The sequence below is a fragment of the Centroberyx gerrardi genome, chromosome 24 (assembly GCF_048128805.1).
Source record: "Centroberyx gerrardi isolate f3 chromosome 24, fCenGer3.hap1.cur.20231027, whole genome shotgun sequence".
Lineage (NCBI taxonomy): Eukaryota > Metazoa > Chordata > Actinopteri > Beryciformes > Berycidae > Centroberyx > Centroberyx gerrardi.
This window is the reverse complement of record NC_136020.1, coordinates 4359259-4383684: the sequence shown is the minus strand read 5'-3', so window position 1 is coordinate 4383684 and position 24426 is coordinate 4359259. Positions and strand designations below refer to the sequence as shown.

The following is a 24426-nucleotide window of genomic DNA, read 5'->3' as shown; positions in this document are numbered from 1 at the left end:
AAATGACCACGGACCAGATTCGAATCCGGGTCGCTGCGGGAAGGACTGAGCCTTGTATGGTACGCGCTCTACTCGGTGAGCCACCAGGGCACCCCATATTATCTGTAGATTTTACTAGTCTTCTACACAAAGCTGCCAGACTTGGCCGCATATCATTTTAGATTACTTACCATTTAGCTTTAGAGCTGCTAGAAGCTCTCATTTTCTCACTTTTGAGGTAATGCTAGTCGCCTACTATCACTCAACATGGTGTATGCTAACGTGTTAGCATTGAGCCTTCCATGCTTTTAATGTTGCTTTTTCAGGCTATGTGAAGGACTGAGTTATGTTCAGGGGAGATAAGAAGCTATTTGAACTGTGTGAGTGAAGTACATGCTATGTTTGTCTGAAAGTGCTGCTGACAGACACACACCCTCTTTCTCTCTCTGCAGGGGGATCCTGGTGCTCCTCTGTTTTGCCGGAAGCGTGGGGTCTACTATCTTTTTGGCATGGTCACATGGGGCAGCAAGCGCTGTGATGCAGACAAACCCGCTGTCTTCTCTAGTATATTGGCATATCATTCATGGATCACTGAGGTTACTGATGATATTTGACTACCTTTTATATATAAGAATAAACAATTTGTTTAATTCGCTGCTACTTGAAGTTGTTTACCTTTACAGTCCCCCACGCAATGAAATCAGTGGGGAGGACTATGGATCGGGCTGCGTCCGTCCGTCCATCAAATGTGATATCTTCAGGTGATGTCAGACACCACTGGCCAGATGTGACTCATTTTCACACTGTTCTGGGGTTTAATAAATTACACTAATTGGCCTGAAGAAGGTGCTACAATGAAAGCTTCAAATTTCAAACTTTGAAAGCCCTGAACTCCTACACTGTCAGTCTGACTTGCTACACACCTCCAGCTATCCGTACAAATTACACCGAGACCACTGGTGTGATTTTTGACGACAACTTGGAGGGATGATGCATTTTGGCGGTATGTTCTGGTGTTTAAAAACAGTACAACGATTGGTCTAATGGGGGAGCTATAATTTTGACAGGTAAAAAAAACAAACTTAAAAAGAATTATTAATTTATTAATTCACATTTTATAATTTAAAAACAAAAGGCATAAAAGAAAACTTTAAGGGAATTCTGCTATATCCATATATGTCCAATTCTAGTCCCTGTAACTTGTCTACAAAATTTAACACTAGGGAAATAGAGGAAATTTGAGGCGCAATTCTTTAACAAGTATTTTATTTTATAGGGCATTTAATTCACAGTGTTGCATATGTTCTCATTGGTGCTTTTATACATGATTCTACACATAACTTTGGTAAAGAAACATTAAAAACAATCCTGATCAATTTGCCGCCCTGACATAGGCAGTCTCAGGGGACACTAACAATTTGTCACAGTAGTATAGTCATTGGCACTCTTCAGAATCTGCATTCATTAAGACAGTACACATATAGGAAAAAAAAGCATTTGCAAGGCACTTATGTCCATCATGAGTGTGCTTTGGAATTTGAAACCTGCGAGGAAGAATGAAGAGGAAATAATGCACAGCCAATCAGAATTTGGTACAAGAGGCTGTGAGATCCCAATGGCATTTGCACAGCCTGTTCAGGGCGAAATAAACTCACATCTTATGCCCCAAATTCTGCCTGGCTGTGGCGACAATGTCTTCTCCCCATTGTTCCTCCTCAGGTTGAACCCAGGTTCTCTTTGACCATCATGGGACATCACCAATTGTCTCCATCAGTGGAGAAAAATTAACTGAAAAAGTGCTGATCTCCTTGATAAACATTGGTTCAACATGTCAGAGCATTTCCAGTCCACTCCATAGAGCTAATAATAGGCAACACCTATCTATCCAGTCTATCCAGCAGAGAAATGGGGTTGGGTCCCCTCTCAGCTGTCCTGGAGCAGGTCGTAGGAACCACCATTCACCACCTCATGCTTGTCCTCTGCCTGGAAACAACAGTCATTATCACTTAGCAGGCCACGAAACACTTGCACTAAATGGGATTCTACTTGTAATATTCTTGTTATTCTATTTGCATACTTTCATTTGGTAAGTGGGGTCCAGGGATCCCCAGGTGTGATCATGAACTGACTCGCCACATTACGTTTCAACTAACGTTAGGCAAGTTAGGAGGAGAAGTTTGGAAGAGTTTAGATGCTACTGCTTTGTGTAGAGCAGCGTAACAGGCCAATCAGGAGCCTGTTTGATACAGAGCCATTGTTTCCCTGTGATTTGATTGGCTCACGGTCAGAGCGACAGCAGGGACAAAGTGACTGTAAGAACGTATACATAGGTTTCACTTTTACCATGATTATCTCCCCCCATACAGTGTAGACAGTTCAATTCAGTACTACATCAGCAACAAGAAAACTCCCGATATGGGTTCTTATCTAATCTTATAAAATGGGGTCTGTGGCCGTAATGTGGGTCTGTCACATGAAAATATTTGAGAAGTGCTGACTCACAGGAACATCAGAGGGGTTGGGCTCAGGAGGGTCTGGGGTTGCATCATACACTGGGTTACAGACATTAGGGCTGCAGTCTGGATGCCAAGCCTCTTCCTCTTCATCCTCCTGTCAAAGGGAGGAGGGCAAAGGTCAGCTCTACAAAATGTATTACGCTGTGCACAGGACATGTATTGAAAAAAGACCAAAAAGATGGCACACACACACACACACACACACACACTCTGACCTTGAAATAGTGGAACTGGAAGGGCTTGGTGTTGTGGCTGTAGAAGTGGTAGCCAACAAAGAGAATCCCTGCAGCCAGTATAACCAGCAGCAAAACTCCAACTCCCATCCCTGCCTTGTGTGCCACATGGAGCTGCAGGGCCAATCACAGGTAGGGTCAGGGGTCAAACATGGGAAAACACATTTTGGCCCAATCTCAAACCAGCCCCTACCCACTACCACTTCACCACCTAGTGTTACTCCAAATCAAGTTACACCCGCAGCTGTGGAGGTGCCTTCGGATGAAGGGGGAGGGTAGAAATAAATTGACAAATTATGGGACGCCCTTGCCACTCTACCGGAAGAATTGGAAGCAGTCATCACTATGGCAACCAATAGACGCTGTGCTCGCGTGGCTGTTTTGCCGTTTCAAATTTTACGAGAGGCAATGATAACAGGTTGCAACTGTAAACACATAACATCCAAAACCATGACAATGATGTGAAGTAAACTGGACTATTTTTATGTTTGCATGCATAAAGGCATTTATGGGTTTGCTACAAGTCAATCGACCTTAGGGACAAAGCGATATTCTCCTTTTTTAGTTTTAAACTTCACCACACATTCCGTGATTTTGTTTGAGGCTGTAAAGTCAGCGTGAGGAAAACAAAGGTGTGTGTGAATGATCAAAAATACTTGACAAAGTAGAGAGACAGATTTGTCTGGTGTTTCCTCCATTCTCCTGTTTTAGGTGCGCTTCCTGCTAGCTGACGTTCAAGTCTGCAGCTATCGGAGAGTTTTACAGTCCACTTACACTCCCACTAATTGGTTTGGGACAGCCCTTAATATGGTGAACCCTCCACGTGAATGTGCAAACGGAGGGGGAGTGGATAGGGCAAGGGGTTAGGGGCTGGTTTGGGATTGGGCCTTTGTCATTTTGTAAACCAATTCTAGCAGTCAATGCTCTGACTGCTTCATGGACTGGTTCATTTATTTAAAACAGACAGTGCTGATTCATTTGTTTAAAACAGACAGTGTAATGTGTCAGTGTGTGAGGTCACTCACCGCGTGCCGAGGAGGCGGGGCCATAAGCGGGCCCTGGAGCACATGGATGATCCCATTTGATGCCAGAATGTCAGAGTCTGTGACGAAGCGGTTGTTGATGTAACGGGAGGACTGGGGAGATCAATGAGGTTTCAAAGTGACAACTAATTAATTAAGACCACTGATAAAATCTTTTCTCTGACAGCAGAATTTCTGTGGGAAACTACACTCAAAAACACAAAATCCATACAATATACACACGGAGTAAGGACTATTTTCTCTTGGTTGACTGCTCAGTGTTTGGTCTAAACAAATATTTGAATATGTGGTGTGTACCAAAATTTACAAAAGCCATGACCAGTCATATTCTATAAGCCATTAGGAGCAAATATGTACAAAACATCAATGAGCTTCATAATTTATAAATTACTATAGGTGCACACATAGTTTCATAACATTATGTCTTTAGGTAATTATAACTACACTTACAACGGAATAATGGAAAGAAGAAGGGCAACCTGGAAGATTGACACAAACTTAAAACACTGGAATCACCCTTTAAATGACACCAGGCGCCCTCTAGTGGCTGGTTTACACCATAGCTCTTACTCAGCTGTTTGAACCCTACATAGTTCCTCTCTTAAAATCATTTTAACAATTTATCTATTTTCAAAAATGTTAATGGACAAATTTTTCTAATTGGTTTTCACGACTCATCCCTAATATGTAGAGAAGCGATGATTTGACTAACCAGAGCTTTGGGGTTGAGGAAGTCTGCGATGCCCAGGACAGTGAGGCTGCCAAGACGGGTTCTGATCCGACTTCCGTTCTTCAGCTCACTGAGAGCCAGAGCCTGGCCCTCCGACAGATGGTACTCAATGTCCCGCTGAGTCAGAGTCTACACACACACACAGACACACACACACACAAACACAACAAATGCATGTTTTGGTCTGTTAATGCTGTTTTTCAGTGCAGTCAGAAAAGTTCTAAAGGGGTAAACAGTCTGGTTTCCACTACAGTTGTGGAAAAGGCTTCTTGTGGAAAAGTGTCCATACAGAAACAACCCCCCCCCCACCATAATGCAATGAATGTTTGAAGTAAGTTGTAAAATACATTCTGCTATATTCCTATAAAGTGACCCATTGGTAAAATTCCTTGATACTCCCTGACTTCTCCAGAGATTTTATCAAATTCCCTGACTTTCTCTGTCTGGAAAACACCTCTCAAAATTCCATGACCAGCGGGAACTGTGTTTACGATATCACAAAACAATGTGGGGTTTAAGAGGTTGCTTCTACCACTCACCTGGTTCTCAGGCAGGCCTGTGTTGTCAGGTACAAACAGAGTTGACTGGATGGTCAGGTTACTGAGGCGCCTCACAAACTCCTTCCCTGACTCAGAGCTCTGGGAGTAGTTCAGGATTTGCTGGAGTAGAAAAAATTAGAATTAGATATTGTAATAAATGGAGCATATGCCAAACTGGAGATTAAGAGAAGGCTTCCAGGTGACTCATGCCCTCTGGTGGCCATATTGGAGGTCCTCAGCTCTTAACAATGGCTGAAAACAGCTGATTGCATTTCTAAACTTATGACTTATTGTCTCAACAATAGACAATGTTGATGATAATAATAATAATAAAATAAATAAATAAATAAATAATGAAATCAAATACTACTACTACTACTAATAATACTAATAATAGGACTACTACTAATAAATATATACACACATATACATACACACATACTGTATATATACATGTACATACACATGCCTACACATACCCATATACATACACATATACATACATTTATACATACATACACACATAACTCTCCAAAAAATACATTTAGCATAGCGAACCAAACATTATTGGCCAACCTGATTCATATAGACAGATTTGACCTTCTACATTGCCTTGGACAAAACCTCAACTTTATTTGCCCCATTTGACCAGGCAATAGAAAGCTCTAGAGAGATTATGTCTCATAAAACAGGACAATCCAATGAGTGATATTGTGTGGGGGGGGTTTCCACCTCCGTACTGAGCTGACTCTTCTAAAGCCACAACTAAAGCCACAACAAAGACAAGACAGATTACTGTGTCACAGTAACCTTTTGGAAACATTTGGAAACAAATCCACCTTATCACTATTCACTTTTACTTAGAACATTACTGGATTGACCTACAGCCACACCACTACTATCGTTTTCAAATATCTCTTTTTCTAGCCTGGTTGTAATATATAATTAAACATTATTTACACACAGCTAATTCTCCACTGGATCTCCATGACAGCCATGGTTCCTGTGAGATTTGCGATGCAACTTCTTTACACATTTGTAACAGTGTAATGTGTAAGCACTCACAGTGAGGAAGTTGGAGAAGGAGGGTCTAGAGCTGAGGACCTGCAGGAGGTTTCCTGTACAGGTGTAGCCATCTCCAATGTAGCCTAGCTTACACTCACACTTCACCTCTGGAATAAGGAAACACATCATTTAATAAAAAAATAAAGCACAAACAGAGTACAGCAGACATCAGAACATTAGGCAAAGTCAAGTTTTGGTGACACCTTCTGTTCTCTTTAATTCTCTCACTCACTCCACACTATATCTTCTCTTCCTCCACCTCCTCTCTTACCTTTGACCCTGTAGCAGAAGGCGTCCCAGGTCTCGCTGAGGTTTTTGCGGGTGCCGTAGTCCACGATGCCCACGTGTCCAAAGCCACAGTTGGGGTTGGAGTAGGTGGTGGGGTAGGCCACCCTGGTCTGATCCAGCCAGCCCGCCGCACACATGTTCAAGCCGCCCTACAGAGTGAGGAGAAGAAGAATGGATCATCTGCCATAGCTTTGTTCATGGTTATTTTCTGTATGATCAACTGCTCCTCAATATGTTTCTCTTAAAATTGTTGTAAATGTAAGCCATTTACAATGATGACCAAAGACCTCTTCCATATATATTCATCTCTTTTTTACATATAGCACCACAGTTAATAACCACATCAATAATGACAGTTACGAGTTGAACTTTGACTATTATGATATTATCAGTTCAGTTACCGGTATTACATTTCTGAGAACTAAAAATTTCAGCCTTAATTATTGCATTGACATGAAAAAAGTTATTTACTTTTATTACATTAATGGGAAATTAACGTTAATGTTAACATGTTAATGTAATTAATTAATAACTTTAACAGGATTGTTATACTATTAACTGCAAATTGATATTCTGGTAAGGGTTAGTTATCTTAATGAGAAGTTATTACATTAACAGTTGTAACAAGCTATGTACTATGTAGTCACCTGCTGTGCATAGGAGAGCTGTGTGTATGTGGCCAGGGTGCCTCCCTCTCCTGTGCAGGCTTCCTGAGCAGCAGTGTAGTTCAGCTTGTACTGACCCTTGTCTGAACGGAAGTGGAACACACCAAGTGTGGCATCTGGACTCCGATTATAAACACATCACACACAAAAAAAAAATCAAACACATAAACATTTCATGCCAAAATATGTGTTCCTGTTGACTATTCTAGATGGTTATATTTAGGACGGTTGGATGTGTTGGCCATACCCTCAAAGTGGAGGTCAGTGCACTTGGCGTCTTGGTGACACAGCCCGTTCTCTTGGAGACAGCGATTGATTGGCAGTTCTTTCACTTCACAGGTCACACCATCACCAATGTAGTTATCCTTGCATATACACCTCTTTTTTCCCTATTGACAACCATAGTATGCACAAAAACACCAATGAATTGGGATAGAATCTTTCAAAACAGCCAACACTGAAGTCAAACAGCATCTCTTTAAGCAAGTCACTTTGCAGAGCATCAGAGTGAGAGGCCGTAGCAGCAGCAAATAGTAAAAGGGTACAGCAAAGAGAAATAGAGTATAAGTAAGAATACAGCTAATTTAAACATACTCAACCGACAATTTAGCATTATGAGGGTGTGCAAAAGTGCAGCAGTAATATTAATAGAACTTACTGAGACAGCAAAGAATGTGAAATGTGCAGTATGTAATAAAAAAAAAATAATGAGATGAAATGAGAGGAATATACGTACAAATATGAGGAAATATGATGATATATAAATATATATGAATTACAGCTTATATACATGATGTAGAAAAATGTGATCACAAATCTGTTTACATCTCTGTCACTGCACAAAGATTCAGGTCTAGTTGATGATCTTGGGCAGGACCTTGGTGGAGTCTAGGTTAAGTCTTGGTGCTCACCGGTCCGGTCATGGTGCAGGTGGCGTGCTCGTGGCAGCCCCCATTGTCCTCAGAGGCACACGGGTCGATGGGCTGGCAGGAGAAGCCGTCTCCGCTGTGGCCCTTAGGACAAGTGCAGCTCACCTTCTCTCCCGTTTGAAGGCACTTAGCGCCCTTAGCACAGCCACCGTTCCAGATCTTACACATGTCCGCGACTACAGGGAGAGGGCGGGACAATACAGCAGGATTAATGGTGAGAAACTCAAAGTGTCTTGCAGCGATGATAGCATACTTTAGTATTCATGGGATGCTACAAAGATAATACATATGACAAGGAACTGAATAAAGGAATCGTTAAGGAATCAGCATGAGTAAAATTTTATCAGTTCCCAAGTGTATATACACGTGCATGTGTACATGCATGTGATCCCTCAGCCCTTACCTGTGCACGTGATGCCGTCTCCCTCATAGAAAGGCCGACACACACAGGTGTTGTTGTCCTGACACACCCCCTTTGGAGAGCAGGGTGGGGAACACACAAAGACCTCAGCTTGTGGGGACAGAAAGACCATCAGTCAATGATTGTCAACACAAGTGCTTCAGTAACTCAAAAATAACAGATGGAACTGTCCCACACACCTTGTGGGATCTCGCAGCTCTCCCCGGTCCAGCCTGGCTCACAGAAACAGGAACCTGTCCCTTTATGGCCCTCATCACACGACCCGTGCTCTGTGCAGTTACAGGCTGAGGATGCGACGGCAAAACACACATCAGGATTTGAAATGCAGCGTCACATGGGAAAACTGAGGCAGGAGGACTGTCACCAAAGTGCTACACACCCTTGCAGGTTGGTCCATAGTGTCCCTCGCTACACAGCTCACAGGCCACACCCTGGAAACCTGCATCACACTTACAGGTGCCATTACCAAGGTGACCCTCATCACATTTTCCACGGTTACTGCAAGGCAACCCCGCCCCGCCAGGACAAACTGGACAAAAGTAGATGAAGAATTGAAATGAGTGGAAGGAAAAAATCCTTGCCTTTTCTATTTGAAAGTTTAGGGGTTTTATTGTGTTGGTCTTACCCAGACAGTCTCGTCCATAGTAGCGAGCACAGCACTTAGGCTGCCAGAAGTTGAGTGTACAAATGGCCCGACAGCCTGAGTTCTTAGTGACAAACATCATGGGCAGGTCACACTTCTGAACCTCCTGAAGACAACATACATGAAGAGCATAAGGTGAAGGCCCACATGCATGCAAAAAAATATGGATGAATAGTTAGACACACAATTGAGCAGTCCAGTTTTGAGTGCTAAAGCCCGGAAGTGAGTTAGCATTTTTCAGCCATGGGTTCCCTCGGGTAAAAAATGATTACGATTTGAATGGGGTTTTGGTTGAAAGCCTGAAAATAAGGTCTGTGGTTAAGCTTAAGAAAGTTTTCACATTTCGTTCTGTGAGAAAAATCATTTCACGACTCATCCCTAATATGTAAAATCATTAAACATCCCATTTGTGAATTTTAAAGGTTTTATGCGCCCTAATAAAGTAAGTTGCTAACAAATGGCTAACTGTCTGAAACTGAACTACATGGGTTTGTCACACAATAACATGTCATTATGCAGAATAGTCCGCCATAAAGCCTCTGAACTGTAGTACTCACACTCTTTTCAATTTAGATTTACCGATTTATAGTTTTTTCCAATTGTAGTTTTTTAAATGGTAGGTTTTTGAATTTGCTAGCGTGCTATCTTGCCTGAAGCTGAATCTTTGAGTGTTTGTGACGTTGGAGGAATGCTCCTCTGCTATAGTTTATTTTTGAATGAACAAAGAAGAAAAAATAATATAACTGTTGTCATTTGTTGTCCATCATTGTTTATCCTGGGTATTGCAATTGCATTTTTACTTGTTGCATCCCAATTTATGTAGTTTTGCTGTTATAGTTGGTATTTTTTCATATTTTTTCATATGTTTTCTAATGTGTTGCATAGGGCTTTATATATATTGTTGGTACTGTGAGCCAGGTGACAGGAAGTGATGTATTCAACCAATGATTGTTTGACCACACCTTTATATTCCACTCTGGGGTTGACATTTTGAACATGAATTGTTTGGAGCACCCTGATGAAGGCCGATGCTGAAACGCGTTGGAGTTTTGTAAGTGTTTTTAATGTCCTTAGATGAGCCCATGAAATAAAGGTTTTTTACATTTTTCAAAGAAGAGTGCCTCGGACTTTTGTTTCCTTCGGATTACAATTATGCTTTAAAATTCAAGAAAGCAGTGTTGATTTGTCAAAATTATCTCGTATAACAAAATGTATGAACATCACAAGCCTGCATTAAACACAGAGCTTATTTTCGGTATCAGTCCAAAAGCACATTCAAAAACCCATTGAAGTTGTAATGGGGCTGCGGCCAATGAACCATGGTGAAGTTAATTTCTGGGTTGGCCTACAAAAAAACGTCATTGCTGGACCACTCTATAGATACATAGACAGGGGGTAGATAGGGGACATACCTTTACTTTTGATCCACCAGGACAGCGAGTTGATGAGGAGGTGCATGGCCCGCAATTCATCTATCACAAGAGAAATGCCAAAAAAACATGTCAATCTCAAAATATCCTTTTCATTTCATGCCTGTACAACTGCATTGCATGTATTAGCATCCTAAGGAAGTGTAACGGTGTGAGGAGTCACCTGAAGCTCAATGGTTTTCTGCTCATCACAGCGCCCCCCTAGACTGGGCGGAGTCAGCAGGCAGTCAATCCCATAGGCGATTCCCCCGTTGAAGAGCAGGTGCCTCTGAATGATCTGGCACTTTCCACCATTCACAAAGACTTCTCCCTGTTGAGAGGTGAAACGATCAATCCCAAGTATTCCCCTATCCTCTCTGCGCGGTTTACTGCGCTTTACTCTTCACTTACGATGTTGTCCATTCCTCCGCAGCTGAATGAGAGCTGTGAGCCCTGGAGAGTCCTGGCTGAGTCCAGGTGGATCAGCTCTGCAGCATAAACCTGAGGTTGGAGAAGGAAAGGTTGAACACAGGGGGAGAAGAAGAAACTAAAAAAGGGGTGAATCTACGCAGTAGCCACAGTAGCCTAGTCTAGAGCGGACAGACAGACAAATTGTCACACTCCATAAGCAGCCTTGAAAGAAATGATATGCCAACAAGAAAGAAATTGTCATTAAAAACTTGAGTTTATTAAACACTAGTAAAAGAATAAGGTCTTCAGGATTGGTCAAAGAGGGTTTTCATGAGACATCCAAACAAATATACAGAGAGAAAATTAGTGCTTCCTTACCTTTTGGACCTGAAGGATGTGGTACATGAGATATTCCTTCAACTGTGGTCTGTTGTGCTGGTGGTAGAGGAAGTCCTTCTGCTCCTGGGGCAGGGAGACCATGACTTGGTCCGAGGGCAGGAACACCGTCACTGGCTGGTACATACGATCATTCACCATGTCCATCACACCCGTGTCCTGGCAGAAACAGAGAGAAATTATTCCTTTTCATCCTTACTTCTTTAATGCACAAGTAAATTCCATCCAGGAGCTGAATCTGTTTGAGGCTGCAGATCCTGAACCAGGTAAGGTAAAACCTGTTTCCTTACTCAACAGACGGAAGGTAAAAACATAATTACTGTAGATCAGAGATTAGGGGGAATCCAATTAAGTATAAAGCTGTCATTTAAGGGTCTAGGGAATTTTTAACCATTTACCTCCAGCAGTTTGTAGAAGGTCTTATAACCGTGGCGATCTGCCACATCTGTCAGGTTGAGCTATGTTGGGTTGACCAAGAGAAAGAGAGGGATATGAAGAAGTGTAGCAACTGATAATGTAATAACTAACAGATAATGTATTAAATTGTCAAAATACAATAAAATACTAAATAGGTTGAAAAGGTAAGAAAACCTGTTAATGGAATAAACTCATGGATAATGTACTAAATCACATTATTACATACATTTGTATTACTTCAATTAAATAATTATTACTCCATCAGGGGTGTACCATGATTATATACTAATAATATTGACTAATAATGTAAAAACTCATAACGATAATAGAAATGTGATAACTTGGGTTATTACATAATTAGTCAATATTATTACATCATCAGTTAAAAATATGTTACTGTTATAAAGTAATAATCACCTTTATTACATTTTTTTACCCATTTAGAGGGACATTTTTATTACATTTTGACAAGTTATTACATTATTTTAGACATGCCTTGCTTTCACCCTCTCACTTATTTGTAATCTTGGGGAACTATAACAACAGGTTAATGGAATATATGATTGCTTTAGTGCTGGTTGCAAAAAGTGTTGTAGTAAGGTGTGAATTTTACTTTAAAAATATAATCCATTATAGGTTACTGATTGCCTGCTTAAAGTTGTAATCAGTTCATCCATTGGAATAGTCAAATTCAGTAATGTAATTTGAAAATATTAAAATTACTTTGTCAAATATTATCATCAATCACGGTCAAAAAATATTTCAAAATATTTAAAATTATGTGAGCATATCTATAATTAACATGTCTTTTCCCCCTTCAAATGTTTTTTTTATTAACCCAAAAGGTAAAAAAGGTAAAAATCATTCCAATCTGATTTTATAATCTTATTACTGCAAATTACAGCAAATGCAATGGATAACTGTTATGAAATGACTGTAATCTCATTATAGGTAATCTGTTAGTTGCCAACTCTGGTCTTAGTACTGTACATACTGGCACATCTGGCTCCTTTTCTTTCTCCACACTGGGTGGAACCAGAATAGTGTCAATCTCATGGATAATCCCATTGACACTGACATCATCAGTGTCTGTCACATTAGCCTGGTTGATGAAGATGCTGCCCTGAAAATATCCAACAGTGGAGATGCAGAGATCAGACATTGTCAGTGAACACATTTCCCCTATGAACACCAGAGTTAACAATCGTATTCATTCATAATTCTATTACAAAGACTGAGGATGAGGTCATACTGTGAATCTAAATGATCAGAGTTCATTGATCACCTGGGAGAATGTGGTGGTTAAGACTTCCCCTGACAGAGTAGTCAGGTTTCTGGGTCTGGTCAGATCGCTGGCCAGCAGGGTGTGGCACATCACAATGTGGCTGCGGAGGACGTTGGCGTACCTCTCCTTACGGCTGTCCGACAGCAAGGCTTTTATCTAGGGGAAAAAAATCAGACGTCTAACTCTCAAACATACATAACCAATCCTGAATCAAGAAACGGGGAAATGAAATGTATCACCTTGCCATTGCCATTGCGGTCTTTCGCATATGCCTCGGTTGTTGGGGCGAAGACAGTGAATGGGCCACGGCCTTTCAAGGAAATGTCGGTTATCTGAAAAGAGAATTCAACTCTGTCAGTCTGCTTTCTCCTTGCGGTGGCGGGACATGCGGATAGCAATTTCAACAAAAGATAAACATGTTTGCAGATGATCATCACTTACCATCAAGCCAACGTAAAAGTCTCTTAATTTCCTGCCGACAAGTTCCTGTGGAGAGTGAACGATTGGTGAAAAATAGTGTGTGTACATAAATTTGTGTGTGTGGAGTTGCCAAAAGCTCCTGTGCTCCTCACCTTTCCCACTGTGCCTTTGCAGGCAATGCCATCTCCTATGAAACTGCTGGGACACGTGCATGTACGTACACCTGGACTGGTCATGTTACACCTGGCGTACCTGTGACACTCCCCGTTTTTCTGACAGTAACATAAATGCACAGTTAAGAGTTAGATTTGATTGGACGCTACACAACACGACAGCACGGTTAAAAAGTATTTCACATTGATTTATGGTGTCATTTAATTGTAAATACACTAAGAGAGTCAAACTGCAGCAGGGATGTACCTTTCGACAGAGGTCAATCATCCTGCAGTTCTGTCCGTCTCCTGAGTAGCCTTGACTGCAAGCACAGGATGTCTGCAGAGAGAGAGATCAATGATGAAAAATGTATTTCATGAAAAACATGACAACAGTAAATATTTCATCCCCCACGAATGATGCAGTCACCCTCTGGACCAGTTTGTACATTTTTTAATTTTGACCTGTATTTTTAGCATCTCCCTTGGGACAATCAGTCCAGTTTTGAAAATACCGCAACACAGTGGTGAGATGCATCATTTCCCCAAGCCTCATCAAAATTAGATAAACGGTGTCACCATGTGAACCCCCCCTCCCCCCCCTTTATTTTAGTTCATTTTCTTTTGTGTGTATATGGTGTATTGTTTATTTGTTTTATTTGTTTGTTGCAACCTGACATAAATAAAACGTTAAATACAAGTATACAAAAAAAAAAGATAAGCGGTGTCTGAGATATTGCATGCGATGGACCGATGCATGAACTGACAGAGACTGATCCATATAGTACCATTTTAATTCATATTGTACCCCCATACCAATAGACAGGTAAGTAGGTAACAAAGCAGGATTTACTTTGTTGGGTCCAACGTGAATACAGTCCGCATTGACATGGCAGCCTCCGTTTCCTTCCAGGCAGGGGTTTATCTCTGAGGGTAAACACAAGACTCCTCCAGCACATGGATGTACAGTATGATGCGATCAGCATTTCTCTCTCTCTTCCTGACATACAGTGAGCTCCACATGTATTCAGAAAGCAACACATCTTTTTTGTCTTGGCTTCAAATGCCACATTCAACGTTCAAATGCCAATTCAATCGTGCGTTGCTGTTCAAATATTTATGGAGCTCATGCGGTGTTTCTTACATATTAAGGTGTAACAAGAATCTCTTTCACAAAATGTGACACGGTAAAGCAGCCTACCTACCCACACACACCAGGCCATCACCAGCATACCCTGGGCCACACACACAGTCCCGACGGCCTGGCCGAGTCCTCTTACACACTGCATAAAGACTACAGCCTCCATTATCCACTGCACAGGCGTCTTTAGCTACACACACACACACACACACACACACACACACACACACACACACACATGGACATGCATAAACAATGAATAAATTATAAATCAACACATAAAAATATTATTATTATTATTATTATTAATAATATTTTCTACTTTAATTCAGTTCATTTGGCCAGGTGAGAATGATGCAATTTGAACTCTATGGCACCAAATAACGACACCACGATGCCTGAAAATGCGAGTCAGTCCTCTAACAAGAGAACTGTGCAGCTTGTTAGGAGTGAGAATGTAATCCAACCAACTACAAGAAAACAACCCAAAAACACAAGGTATTATGGGTATAAGGAGACGGATGTTGACATCTGATAGCCAGCAGTTCCTCATGCTTGGAAAGCCTCCCTGCAGACAGCACATCATTGGCCCCATGCTGGCATTGCCACACACTGACAAAATGTATGTCATTTTTTTGTTCTTACCTTTGCAGTAAGTGCCATTGCCCTCAAATCCAGCTGCGCAGATACACTGCATGCCAGACGGCTTGATGACACAACTATCACAAGGATGGATAAAAAAGAATAAAAGAGCCTGATTCATTCTCAACAAGTGTTAGACAAAAGCCAGATGGATGTAGATGAGAGCATTTGTTACAGTTTCTGTCAGTGTCCACTTACTTTGCACTGGTATGGCACTTCACCGAGCCACATAGTTCTTCAGCTTTGGATTCTATCTCTGCAACAGGATAAACAGACAGCTCAGTCTCAACTGGCATTGCATGTCTTTATGCCAAGATATCAAAGTAAGGTTTATTTTCATACTTTCATCACAGAGGATGCCTTTCCAACCCAAGTCACACTCGCACGTCCCGTCCCCATTCAATCCATCATTACACTGGCCATTTTTACATGTGCAGTCTGCAGAGCGAAAGAGAAAGAAAGTGAGGTGGAGGAAAGAGAGAACAAATAGATGGATGAGCAGTAGAGGATTGCAATTTCATCTTAATAGTAGTACTGCTGCATTCCATTCAAAGTCGGAGGTTGGAAATTCCCAGCTGGCAGGGTGTAATTGCAACCTATGCATTCCAGTAAAATCCTGTTCCCCATGCAGCAGCTAATGCTGTGTCAGCAACTTTGGCTAGCTAGTTAGCATAGAATGTTAGCAACTGTAAGTTCAACTTTAGATTTCAAATTTATGTTCAACTATTTAGCACACTGGTGTTTCGATGCAATGCTGAAAATCGAACTTAGCCTAAGTGTATTTTGAGGTTTACAAACATATTAAATAATGCTGTGTAGCTTTTACAGTGTATGTTGACGGGATGTCCCAAAGCTGCATCTCGAAAACCTTGGGGTTAAGAAATCTTGCCCAAGATTCCTAGTTCGAATTCCAACTTGAAGGGTCACACTGCATTTTTCCTAGTAGGAAGTCTGAATTTCTGATTTTCCGACATCTCTGGAATGCAGCATAAGTGCTATCATTAAGTATTTGCTGCATTTTAATGGTTTAATTGAGATTACTAACAGATGCCTTACCTTGATCACAATGGACGCCATATTTGCCAGTGTGGCAGGTTTCGCAGGCTGTTCCATTGAAACCTTGGTTACACCGGCAGATACCTGTCCCATTAGTCCCATCCATACACACACCGTTACCAAAGCAAGGCTGGCCCTTCGACCCAGGACACGGTTCACAATGCTCCCCAAAAAACCCACTACAGCACTTGCGCACCTGTAAAGGGACAGATTCTTACATGTAACCTTGTTTTATTGTTTTGGACATAGGCCACATTCTCAACAACATAGATACTGGTAGTTGTTCACATCATATCTGTCTTTTGTACGCGTTTTAGTGATGAAACACTCTTCTACATAGTAAAATATTTCACGTACAATGTTTGTCTTTCTGCAGGTGGCCCTGCAGCCAATGCTGAGCAGTCGTTCCCCATCATACATTTGGCTGAACATACACTTCTTCCTTCGTACTGATTTCTGCAGGGAACACAAACCATTATAGCTCACACATAATATACATATATAATTTTTGGTTGGATTTGGATGTCAGAAATCCTACCATTGGGGTTGTTCTATTTGGGCAGGATTTGCTTGGTGGGAAGAAACAATCCTGACAGGATCCCTTTGGATAAAAGATATTGTTATCAATATTCAGCATCAGTTTGATTTCAGTCAATAAGGGTTAACATATGACTGAGGGTATTTAGCATATGAATTTACAATAATCTGCTGGTATTGTGCATCATCGCAGCGATTCCTGTTGATCTCCAGAACTGATGTCAGGCCGTGGATCACCCCTTTACCGCTCAGTATGTTGGACACATTTACTTGAGCCTCATTGACAAACAACTGGAGAGGAGAGGAGATTAAAAGAGAAGTGAGAACATGAAAAGAGAGAAAAGGAGAAACAAATTATTGTTTGCAGTATAAAATGAATATAGGCTAAAATAACCCAAATACAAGGGTGGAAGTAACGAATTACAGCACGTCTTTACTCTAATTGACTAGCTTTTTGTTTACTTGGACTTTTTTGACTTTTGTTGGATGAGCTACTTTTTAATTTTACTCAGGGAGTTTTTTACACCAGTAATTTTAACTGTACTTCAGTAAAACTGCAGAAAAGTAACAGTACTTTTACATGAGTAGGATATTTTTATAACCTTTTCACCCCTGCCAAAATGCATATATGGCAGAGAACAGATTCAGATGGGTACCTTTCCGTCCCTGGGGAAGATGCCCAGCTGGTAGGAGAACCCCAGCATGGTCTCCTTATAACCGCCAGCCTGCAGGTCTGTCTTCAAAAGCCGCTCTGACAGTACAACATGGTAGCGTGTTGTGTTCACATCCTGCCATCAGTATAGACACAGGGTTAATAATGTAGGAGTATGATTTATAACCAGGGTGGACATTTTTCATAGCCCAATAACCTGTGGCTAGTCATTTTCAGAGCGAGATGACAAAAATTATGTTCACTAGCCGGGCTAAAGGAAATTATGTGGACATAGTGCCCACTGGACTAGCTAGTGCTAAAAATCCTTAAAGGTAAAATCCACCCTCAGACACTCTTACACTGTTACATATCATCAATCTGTGATGGGTTGTTTGTGTTGTATAAGCGTAGGTGGAGAGCGTGACAGTGATATAAAAATGGCGGCTCTAGAAAGAAGCCCTTGCTCTTTGATTCTGAGGGACTGACACCAAAACCTGGTTTTAGATAGCTGAAAACATTTTTTGCTATTAAGCTTCATTGTAGTTGTGCTGGAAACACTCAACATGACGTCCCATCGTCTATGTTTGGCCAGTTATCCATGAGAATAACAATAGATCTGCCAATGAAAAGTGCTTCAGAAATGAAGTGGACCAGCAATTTTTGTTAATAGAGCACCTTTTAATTGTCAAGTTTAGCATGGGTCACAGGTATTAACAAAAATGCCGGTCAGAGTTATAAATTGTGCCCTTGGCAGGTCTACTATAAGAAAAATACACAAACAAACAACAAAATGGGCCAAGAAATGCACGGTACGTTGCAAAAAGCTGCTTTTTAACAGTGTTTTAGGGTGGATTTTTCCTTCAAGTCCCCCCTCATTCTTGCTTATGATACATACACAAATACACACATAAAAACATGCACACATATACACTATAACAACATTGAAGCAAGGACAATTGTTTTACTTTACCATAGCAGTCGCAGCCATTGTTTTTAGGTAATCTTTGATAGCACTGTCTATTGGAACAAAGACTGTGTACTCATCTGCCTGCTCGACCTCATCTGCCAGGTTATGTTCCTGAAAAAGAGAAAAGTACAAACTGTGTGCAATTCTGAACATCAACATTCAGTCCATTCATTCCAGTCAACATGGAAATCAAACACAGGTGAACATTCAATTTGGACAAAAATAGCACTTTCATAGCCATGTCTTTGTACATACAATGAGGTAAGATCTGAACAGAGAAAACTCTGGCCTCAGGTCAAGCAGCGCCAGTAGTCCTTCACTCAGCTTCCTCTCTGGAACCAAAACCTGGAGGAAAGAAAGAGATGGAGATAGGACAGGGAATAAAAGAGAGGCAGTGGTAGAGAAAGAAATCATCTGGCATGCTCTTAGCGTGAGCTGTAGTGTGCCCGTCTGAATGGATCATCGTCAGTACTGTACCTTATCAATAACATGTATCAATCCATTGGTTGCAGCTACATTCGCTGTAGTGATGGTCGCTCCCCCAATCACTGTGGACTGACAGAACAACACAGGGTTAATTAACTCCATGTCCCTTGTCAACTCTGAATCTCAGGTTGGATCTCACCAGAAATAATAATTAGAAGAGTGCCCATGTCCTATCAATGATTGTCATCGTGTAAAGTCATCAATGAATATTTAACATTTTCATTTTCTTTGACGACTGACATGGCAGAAGATCCAACCACAACCAATGACAACCTGAAGATCCCCCCATTCATGAATAATTAAGATATTAAGATAATTAAGAGTCATTATAACATAGACCTAGACCTAGCAGACCAAGCTCATGACCCCACCTAGCATAGTAAAGTTGGAAATCTTGTGCCTCACCATCTTTGGCCTCACGTCTTGGGACTCACCTCATTGGTGGTTGAAATAGGAAGCATTGTCTTGAGAAGGGAAGTAACTTGTGCAGAGGAAATGTTGCGCAGGGTGGATAATGGATAGTTGCCCAGGATCATGTGATTTCTGTTAAAAAATAAATTTGAATTTAGTCTCTTGCTATTCATAAAATATTACACTTAATTTCCAAGCAATTACCAATGATAAAAAAATAACTTCTTCTGACTGTTATCAAATAAACAACAAAAGAGACATTTTAAAATGAGCAAATGCTCCAGGCCTGCTGGGTTGTGACCTGATGATGCTTGGTAAGTTGCCCTTTAAGGTCCAGAAGAACTTGTCATCCTTAGACATTTTGCTCATGGCTGCTGAGGTCGGCACCAGGAGGGTGATGTTCTGCTCCGACAGAAACTGAGACAGACCTGATTCCTGGGACAGGAGGACACACAGGCAATCATCTAAACAAAGGCAGGGACAGCTAAAAGGGAAAATTTAAACAATCGAAATTTAAGTATGCATACAAATACATGTCACTTACAGTTAACCATGTGATGAACTCTGCGGCCTCTGGGAGAGCTGTCAGCTCCTGTAATCACAGAGACAGACAAAACAAGTTCAGGTTGTTGGAAAAATACAGTAACAGTGGTTGAGTTTGGAACATGGCTATAGCCATACTTTATAAGCAACTAACCTGTTCAGTGGTGCCGTAGCATACTTTTCCATTCCCTGCGTATCCCTCCTCACACACACACTGCCACAGACCAGACAGCAAGCGACAGCTGGCCTAGAGAGAAAGGGAGAGGGAAGTAACTTGAGATTCAATCGTCTTACAGTCAAATCCTACATTTCAGTCTTACAGTCAATTCAAATCATCAGAATGAACAAGTGTTTGAGAACTTTTTCAGCCCAGGACCCAAACTGAGTAAATTTAGTCTTGCTCATTAAAATATATACCTACTGTAGTTAGAACTAAAAAGAAATACCGGTAGACCAGAGAGCCATCTTGTGTTTTGGCCCATAGTTTAAGAAATCAGACTATACAGTATATTGATTCATCATTCTATTTGCCAGTTTTAAGCTTGATGCTTGATGAGCCCATCCCAATAAGAAGTCTTGCTACCTACCAAGTAATGACAACCTCCATTTTGGGTCACACACTGATTGGCCGCTTCACAGTCTCTCCCATTACCTCTGTAGCCCGCCTTACACAGACATTGGCTCTGTTGGTTTAAAAAAGAACAGAATCAAAAAATCACAGTGTCTGTTTTGGCCCATTGATCACTTTACCCAATATTTGGCAAGAGAAGTGGCACCAAAATCATCTCTGTATCTCCAGTAGATAGGTCTGTCCGGTGTGCATGCTAACACTTAAGCATACTGTATGTTAAGTAAATGTAGGCAACTAACATTATCCAAAGTATGAAGATAAACCTTTGAGTAATGAAAAGTTGGCATTGTTTTTTTATTCTATGGATTCAAGCCTGGCAGGTTTAGACACCTGACATTAAAATAAGTAACCATCCAGCCACAGAGCTGCTATGTGTTCTCATTTTCTCAATTTTAGGATAATGCCAGTCGCCTACAATTACTTAACATACTGTATGCTAAAGCGCTAGCATCCGAATCCAATCCTCTCATCAGATATATGGTAAGGTGACCAATGGGCCAGACTCCCCAAAAGTTGGTGTAGTCCTTTATGTGAGAGGGAATGTTGGTGCACTTTCTCCTTACCTGCCCAGGCCCTATATAGACACAGGTGGCATTAGGGTGGCAGCCCCCCCTGTCAGGACTGTCACATTTGTTGATGGGCTGGCACTCATCCCCATCCTCCCTCCACCCTGTTAGACACTGGCATGAGTGTGTACTTGGTCCTGTCGTTATACATTTGGCCTGCAGGGGGCAGAATACAGCACACATTTACAGAAACGGAAACCTCTGTCTATGAAACATGACACTATACACATTATTAAGGTCTTTATGTTGTTGTACCAAAAATCAAACATATGCTTAACACATAAAGGCTTGCTTGGAAACCACTGTATATTAATTTTAATTTGCACCAGGAAATGAAACAACTTCTGACTTACATTTACACTGCAGCCACCCCGAAGTGGTGGGGCACATGGATCTTGTTCCACACAGGTGATACCATCGCCCTGGTAGCCAGGTTTACATACACACCTAAAAACACACACACACACACACATACACACACACACTCACACACACACACACACACACACACACACACACACACTTACATTAAAAAAAGTCTTTTGTAATGAATTTATTATTACACACTTTCTTTTATTGGCTGTGAAGTGAAATTGAGTAAGCCCAAAGTGATTCCACACACTTTGTTGCCCCTTGGTTGAAGTCACAGTCTGCATGGGCGTGGCAGAACTGAACCTGGGTTCCACAGGCCCGGGTGTGGCGCTCGCAGTACAGTCCAGTGTAGCCTGACAGGCAGGAGTCCAGCTTACACCGCCCATCTGCCTCTGGGCGGTTATCACACTGACCATGGATACAGGCACAGGCTGGGGACAGAAGGACACACAGGCATGGGCAATTTCATCTTGAGACACCGGAGCAAACCACTGTCTTGGCATTGTCAGACCAGGCTGGAAGTAAGAAGGCTCAACGGACATACGTTTGTCACAGTTAGGTCCATATTTGTTGGGGCTGGCACAGTACTGGCATCGGGAGCCTCTGAAGTTTGGCTCACAGATACAGGTTCCATTTCCTTCAATTCCCTCCATACACTGTTTCACACAAGACACAAACACAAAAGTTTTGGTATCAAATTATTAACTCTTTGACCGATCCTAATCCAGTGGAAGGGGCTTGAACAATTTTAAGCCAATTTAATGTAGACTTTACAAATCTTTATTCAATGTAGTGAAGAGACTGTGTCTGACCTGGCCATGGCTGGAGCAGGGCGTCTTGAATCCCCCGGGGCAGGGGCTGCACTCTGGACCATAGAAACCCTTACAACATGCTGGTGTCTGGGCAGAGAGAGGTACAGGTCACTTAAAGGGGTCTTATTGTAGGAATTCAGATTGTTTTCTATTTATGCACATATATGATGAAAGATGATAATGAACACATTGTTAAAATTAGATTTTGTTGAAGTGGTTAAATTTAAAATTACAGCATTTTTAAAAATCCATCCTTTTTCACTGGCACTTTCAGACTAACACATCACAACTGGACTTGATTGGCTCCCATCAGTAAACAATTGTTAAAATCCTTCTGATCAGGCAAGTATTTGAACTGACACACCCACTGGAAAGCCTGCGCTCAGCAGGTTTGCCTCATTTTAATTAAAGGTGGTATTGTTGACCAATCAGGGTCCAGTATTGTGACTGCTGACCACTTAGTCTTCAAATTCATTCAATGAATACCCTTTTACCTAAACTACACTTATTTGCATCATGAAGAATATTATTTTTATTGTGAGCCATAATACATTTTAAAATAAAATCGTGAAAAATGAATCATATGGCACCTTTAAACATTCATGCCTAAGGTACAGGGAAGTGGCTGCATGTGAGTATATATATAACCATATGTGTGTCTACCGTGATGGTTGTATTGCAGAGAGGTGAGCAGCCTGTGGTTGGGATAATCAAGGCTGGGCGACTGATAGTGAGAGGGTACACACAGCCATAAATGGAGGAGTCCTATACAACACAGAAACAGGAGTGGTGACATTATCACAAACAAACGTAGTTCAGGGAAAATGTCTAATAATGTTGTTGGTCATATCTTGAAAGGGATGTTAGTAGAAAAGAGAGAGAAAGAACGCATGTATAGGTAAAGGAAGAGATGGAGAAAGACAGAGAAAGAGAGAGATACACAGAAAGAGGTCTTACTGTTAAAACTCCAGAGGGGCATTTGGTCAATGTCACTTTTAAGCAGCTGACACAATTGCCCTGGGAAAAGAGAGAGCATGAACTTTCTTTTACATTTTGATCACAGGTGGCAAACAAAACAAAGAGAAAGCTGATGGTGACACGTCTGGAACCCCACCTTAACTATCTTCGTCGCTGTGGTGTCACACCTATGGGGAAGCACTGGCTCAATGGTGGACGGGGTCAAAACTCCATCCAGCGAATAGAGACGTCCGTTCTTCGCCTCCACGTCAGCCTCTAATACCGCCATTCCATTGACTAGAATCTGACCCTGTGTGTGTGTGTTACGTGTGTATTGTACATGTGTATTGAAAGACAGTATGAATTAAAAGTCAGGTGGATCCAAAAGTACATCAAGAAAATGGATAGGGTGTATAGTTTTCCAGTCAATGCACTTACGTTTTCTGTCACGTTAAATGATAGAACGTTATTGGCCATGGTCACAAGTCTGAGGCTTGACACGGCATTGTAGACCTCCAGCTTCAAATTCAGGAGAAGAAATTGTCATCAGAAGATATCACCAATAAAAAAATGTGTTCATTGGCATGAAATATATGCAAACCTCAAGTCAACACACACATACTCACTGTGGTAGAAGCCACTATATGGTTTCTTAGAAGCGCCACCAGTTTGCTATTGCCCTGAGGTATCAGACAAAAGGTGTCACATAGGATGGATGTAGATGTGGATCGGTGGATGTGTATGACTTTATGCAATTGTATATGGAAGTGTTTCTGCCCCTTACTTCAGGAGAGCTAAGGTACTGCAGGTGTCCTTCCTTCATAGCATCAAAGGCTGTGCTGGTGGGGGCAAAGACGGTGTATGGACCGGGCAAATCCATGATAAACGCCACGTTGGCTTTCTGCAAAGAAAGGAAATGGTCTAAGCACATCTACAAAGCTTTACTAGGTTCTTGATTTGAATGTCAGGACAGACAGAAAAAAAAGTCCCAGTTTATATGAACACCAGTTTAAAACACATCTTTAATGCCTGAAGAGCAGCTTCAGAACAGCTTCTTGGGACATTCATGAATACTGACATGAATACTCTTATGTCAGCTTTCCTAGTGTGTA

At 41.4% G+C, this 24426-nt stretch overlaps 2 protein-coding genes across 2 annotated transcripts; both read right to left on the bottom strand.

Annotated features, from left to right (window-relative positions):
- Positions 1-1228: 1228 nt before the first annotated feature.
- Positions 1229-23056, bottom strand: stab2 (stabilin 2). Its single transcript, XM_071924959.2, has 50 exons — positions 23021-23056; positions 22358-22444; positions 22090-22201; positions 21796-21976; positions 21527-21620; positions 21171-21329; positions 20564-20659; positions 20131-20223; positions 19978-20025; positions 19735-19868; positions 19457-19565; positions 19014-19091; positions 18792-18881; positions 18540-18647; positions 17574-17705; positions 17080-17208; positions 16919-16981; positions 16738-16836; positions 16381-16576; positions 15667-15762; positions 15523-15580; positions 15328-15401; positions 14747-14872; positions 14395-14468; positions 13810-13881; positions 13542-13661; positions 13411-13455; positions 13209-13301; positions 12970-13125; positions 12679-12807; positions 11666-11725; positions 11250-11426; positions 10872-10961; positions 10645-10791; positions 10464-10523; positions 9034-9157; positions 8788-8937; positions 8588-8692; positions 8391-8498; positions 7970-8163; positions 7306-7447; positions 7041-7174; positions 6377-6542; positions 6106-6212; positions 5041-5160; positions 4484-4630; positions 3754-3864; positions 2711-2842; positions 2482-2589; positions 1229-1962 (listed from the first exon to the last, which is right to left on the bottom strand). Exons 3-50 carry the CDS (start codon positions 22196-22198, stop codon positions 1903-1905), a joined length of 5403 nt encoding a protein of 1800 aa, XP_071781060.2. The 5' UTR covers positions 22199-22201; positions 22358-22444; positions 23021-23056; the 3' UTR covers positions 1229-1902.
- LOC144538142 (stabilin-2-like) lies at positions 22316-24204 on the bottom strand. The gene is made up of 5 exons (XM_078282232.1): positions 24099-24204; positions 23941-23994; positions 23753-23833; positions 23472-23624; positions 22316-22444 (listed from the first exon to the last, which is right to left on the bottom strand). The coding sequence occupies exons 1-5, from the start codon at positions 24192-24194 to the stop codon at positions 22316-22318; spliced, it is 513 nt and encodes a 170-aa protein (XP_078138358.1). The 5' UTR covers positions 24195-24204.
- Between the last annotated feature and the right edge of the window lie 222 nt (positions 24205-24426).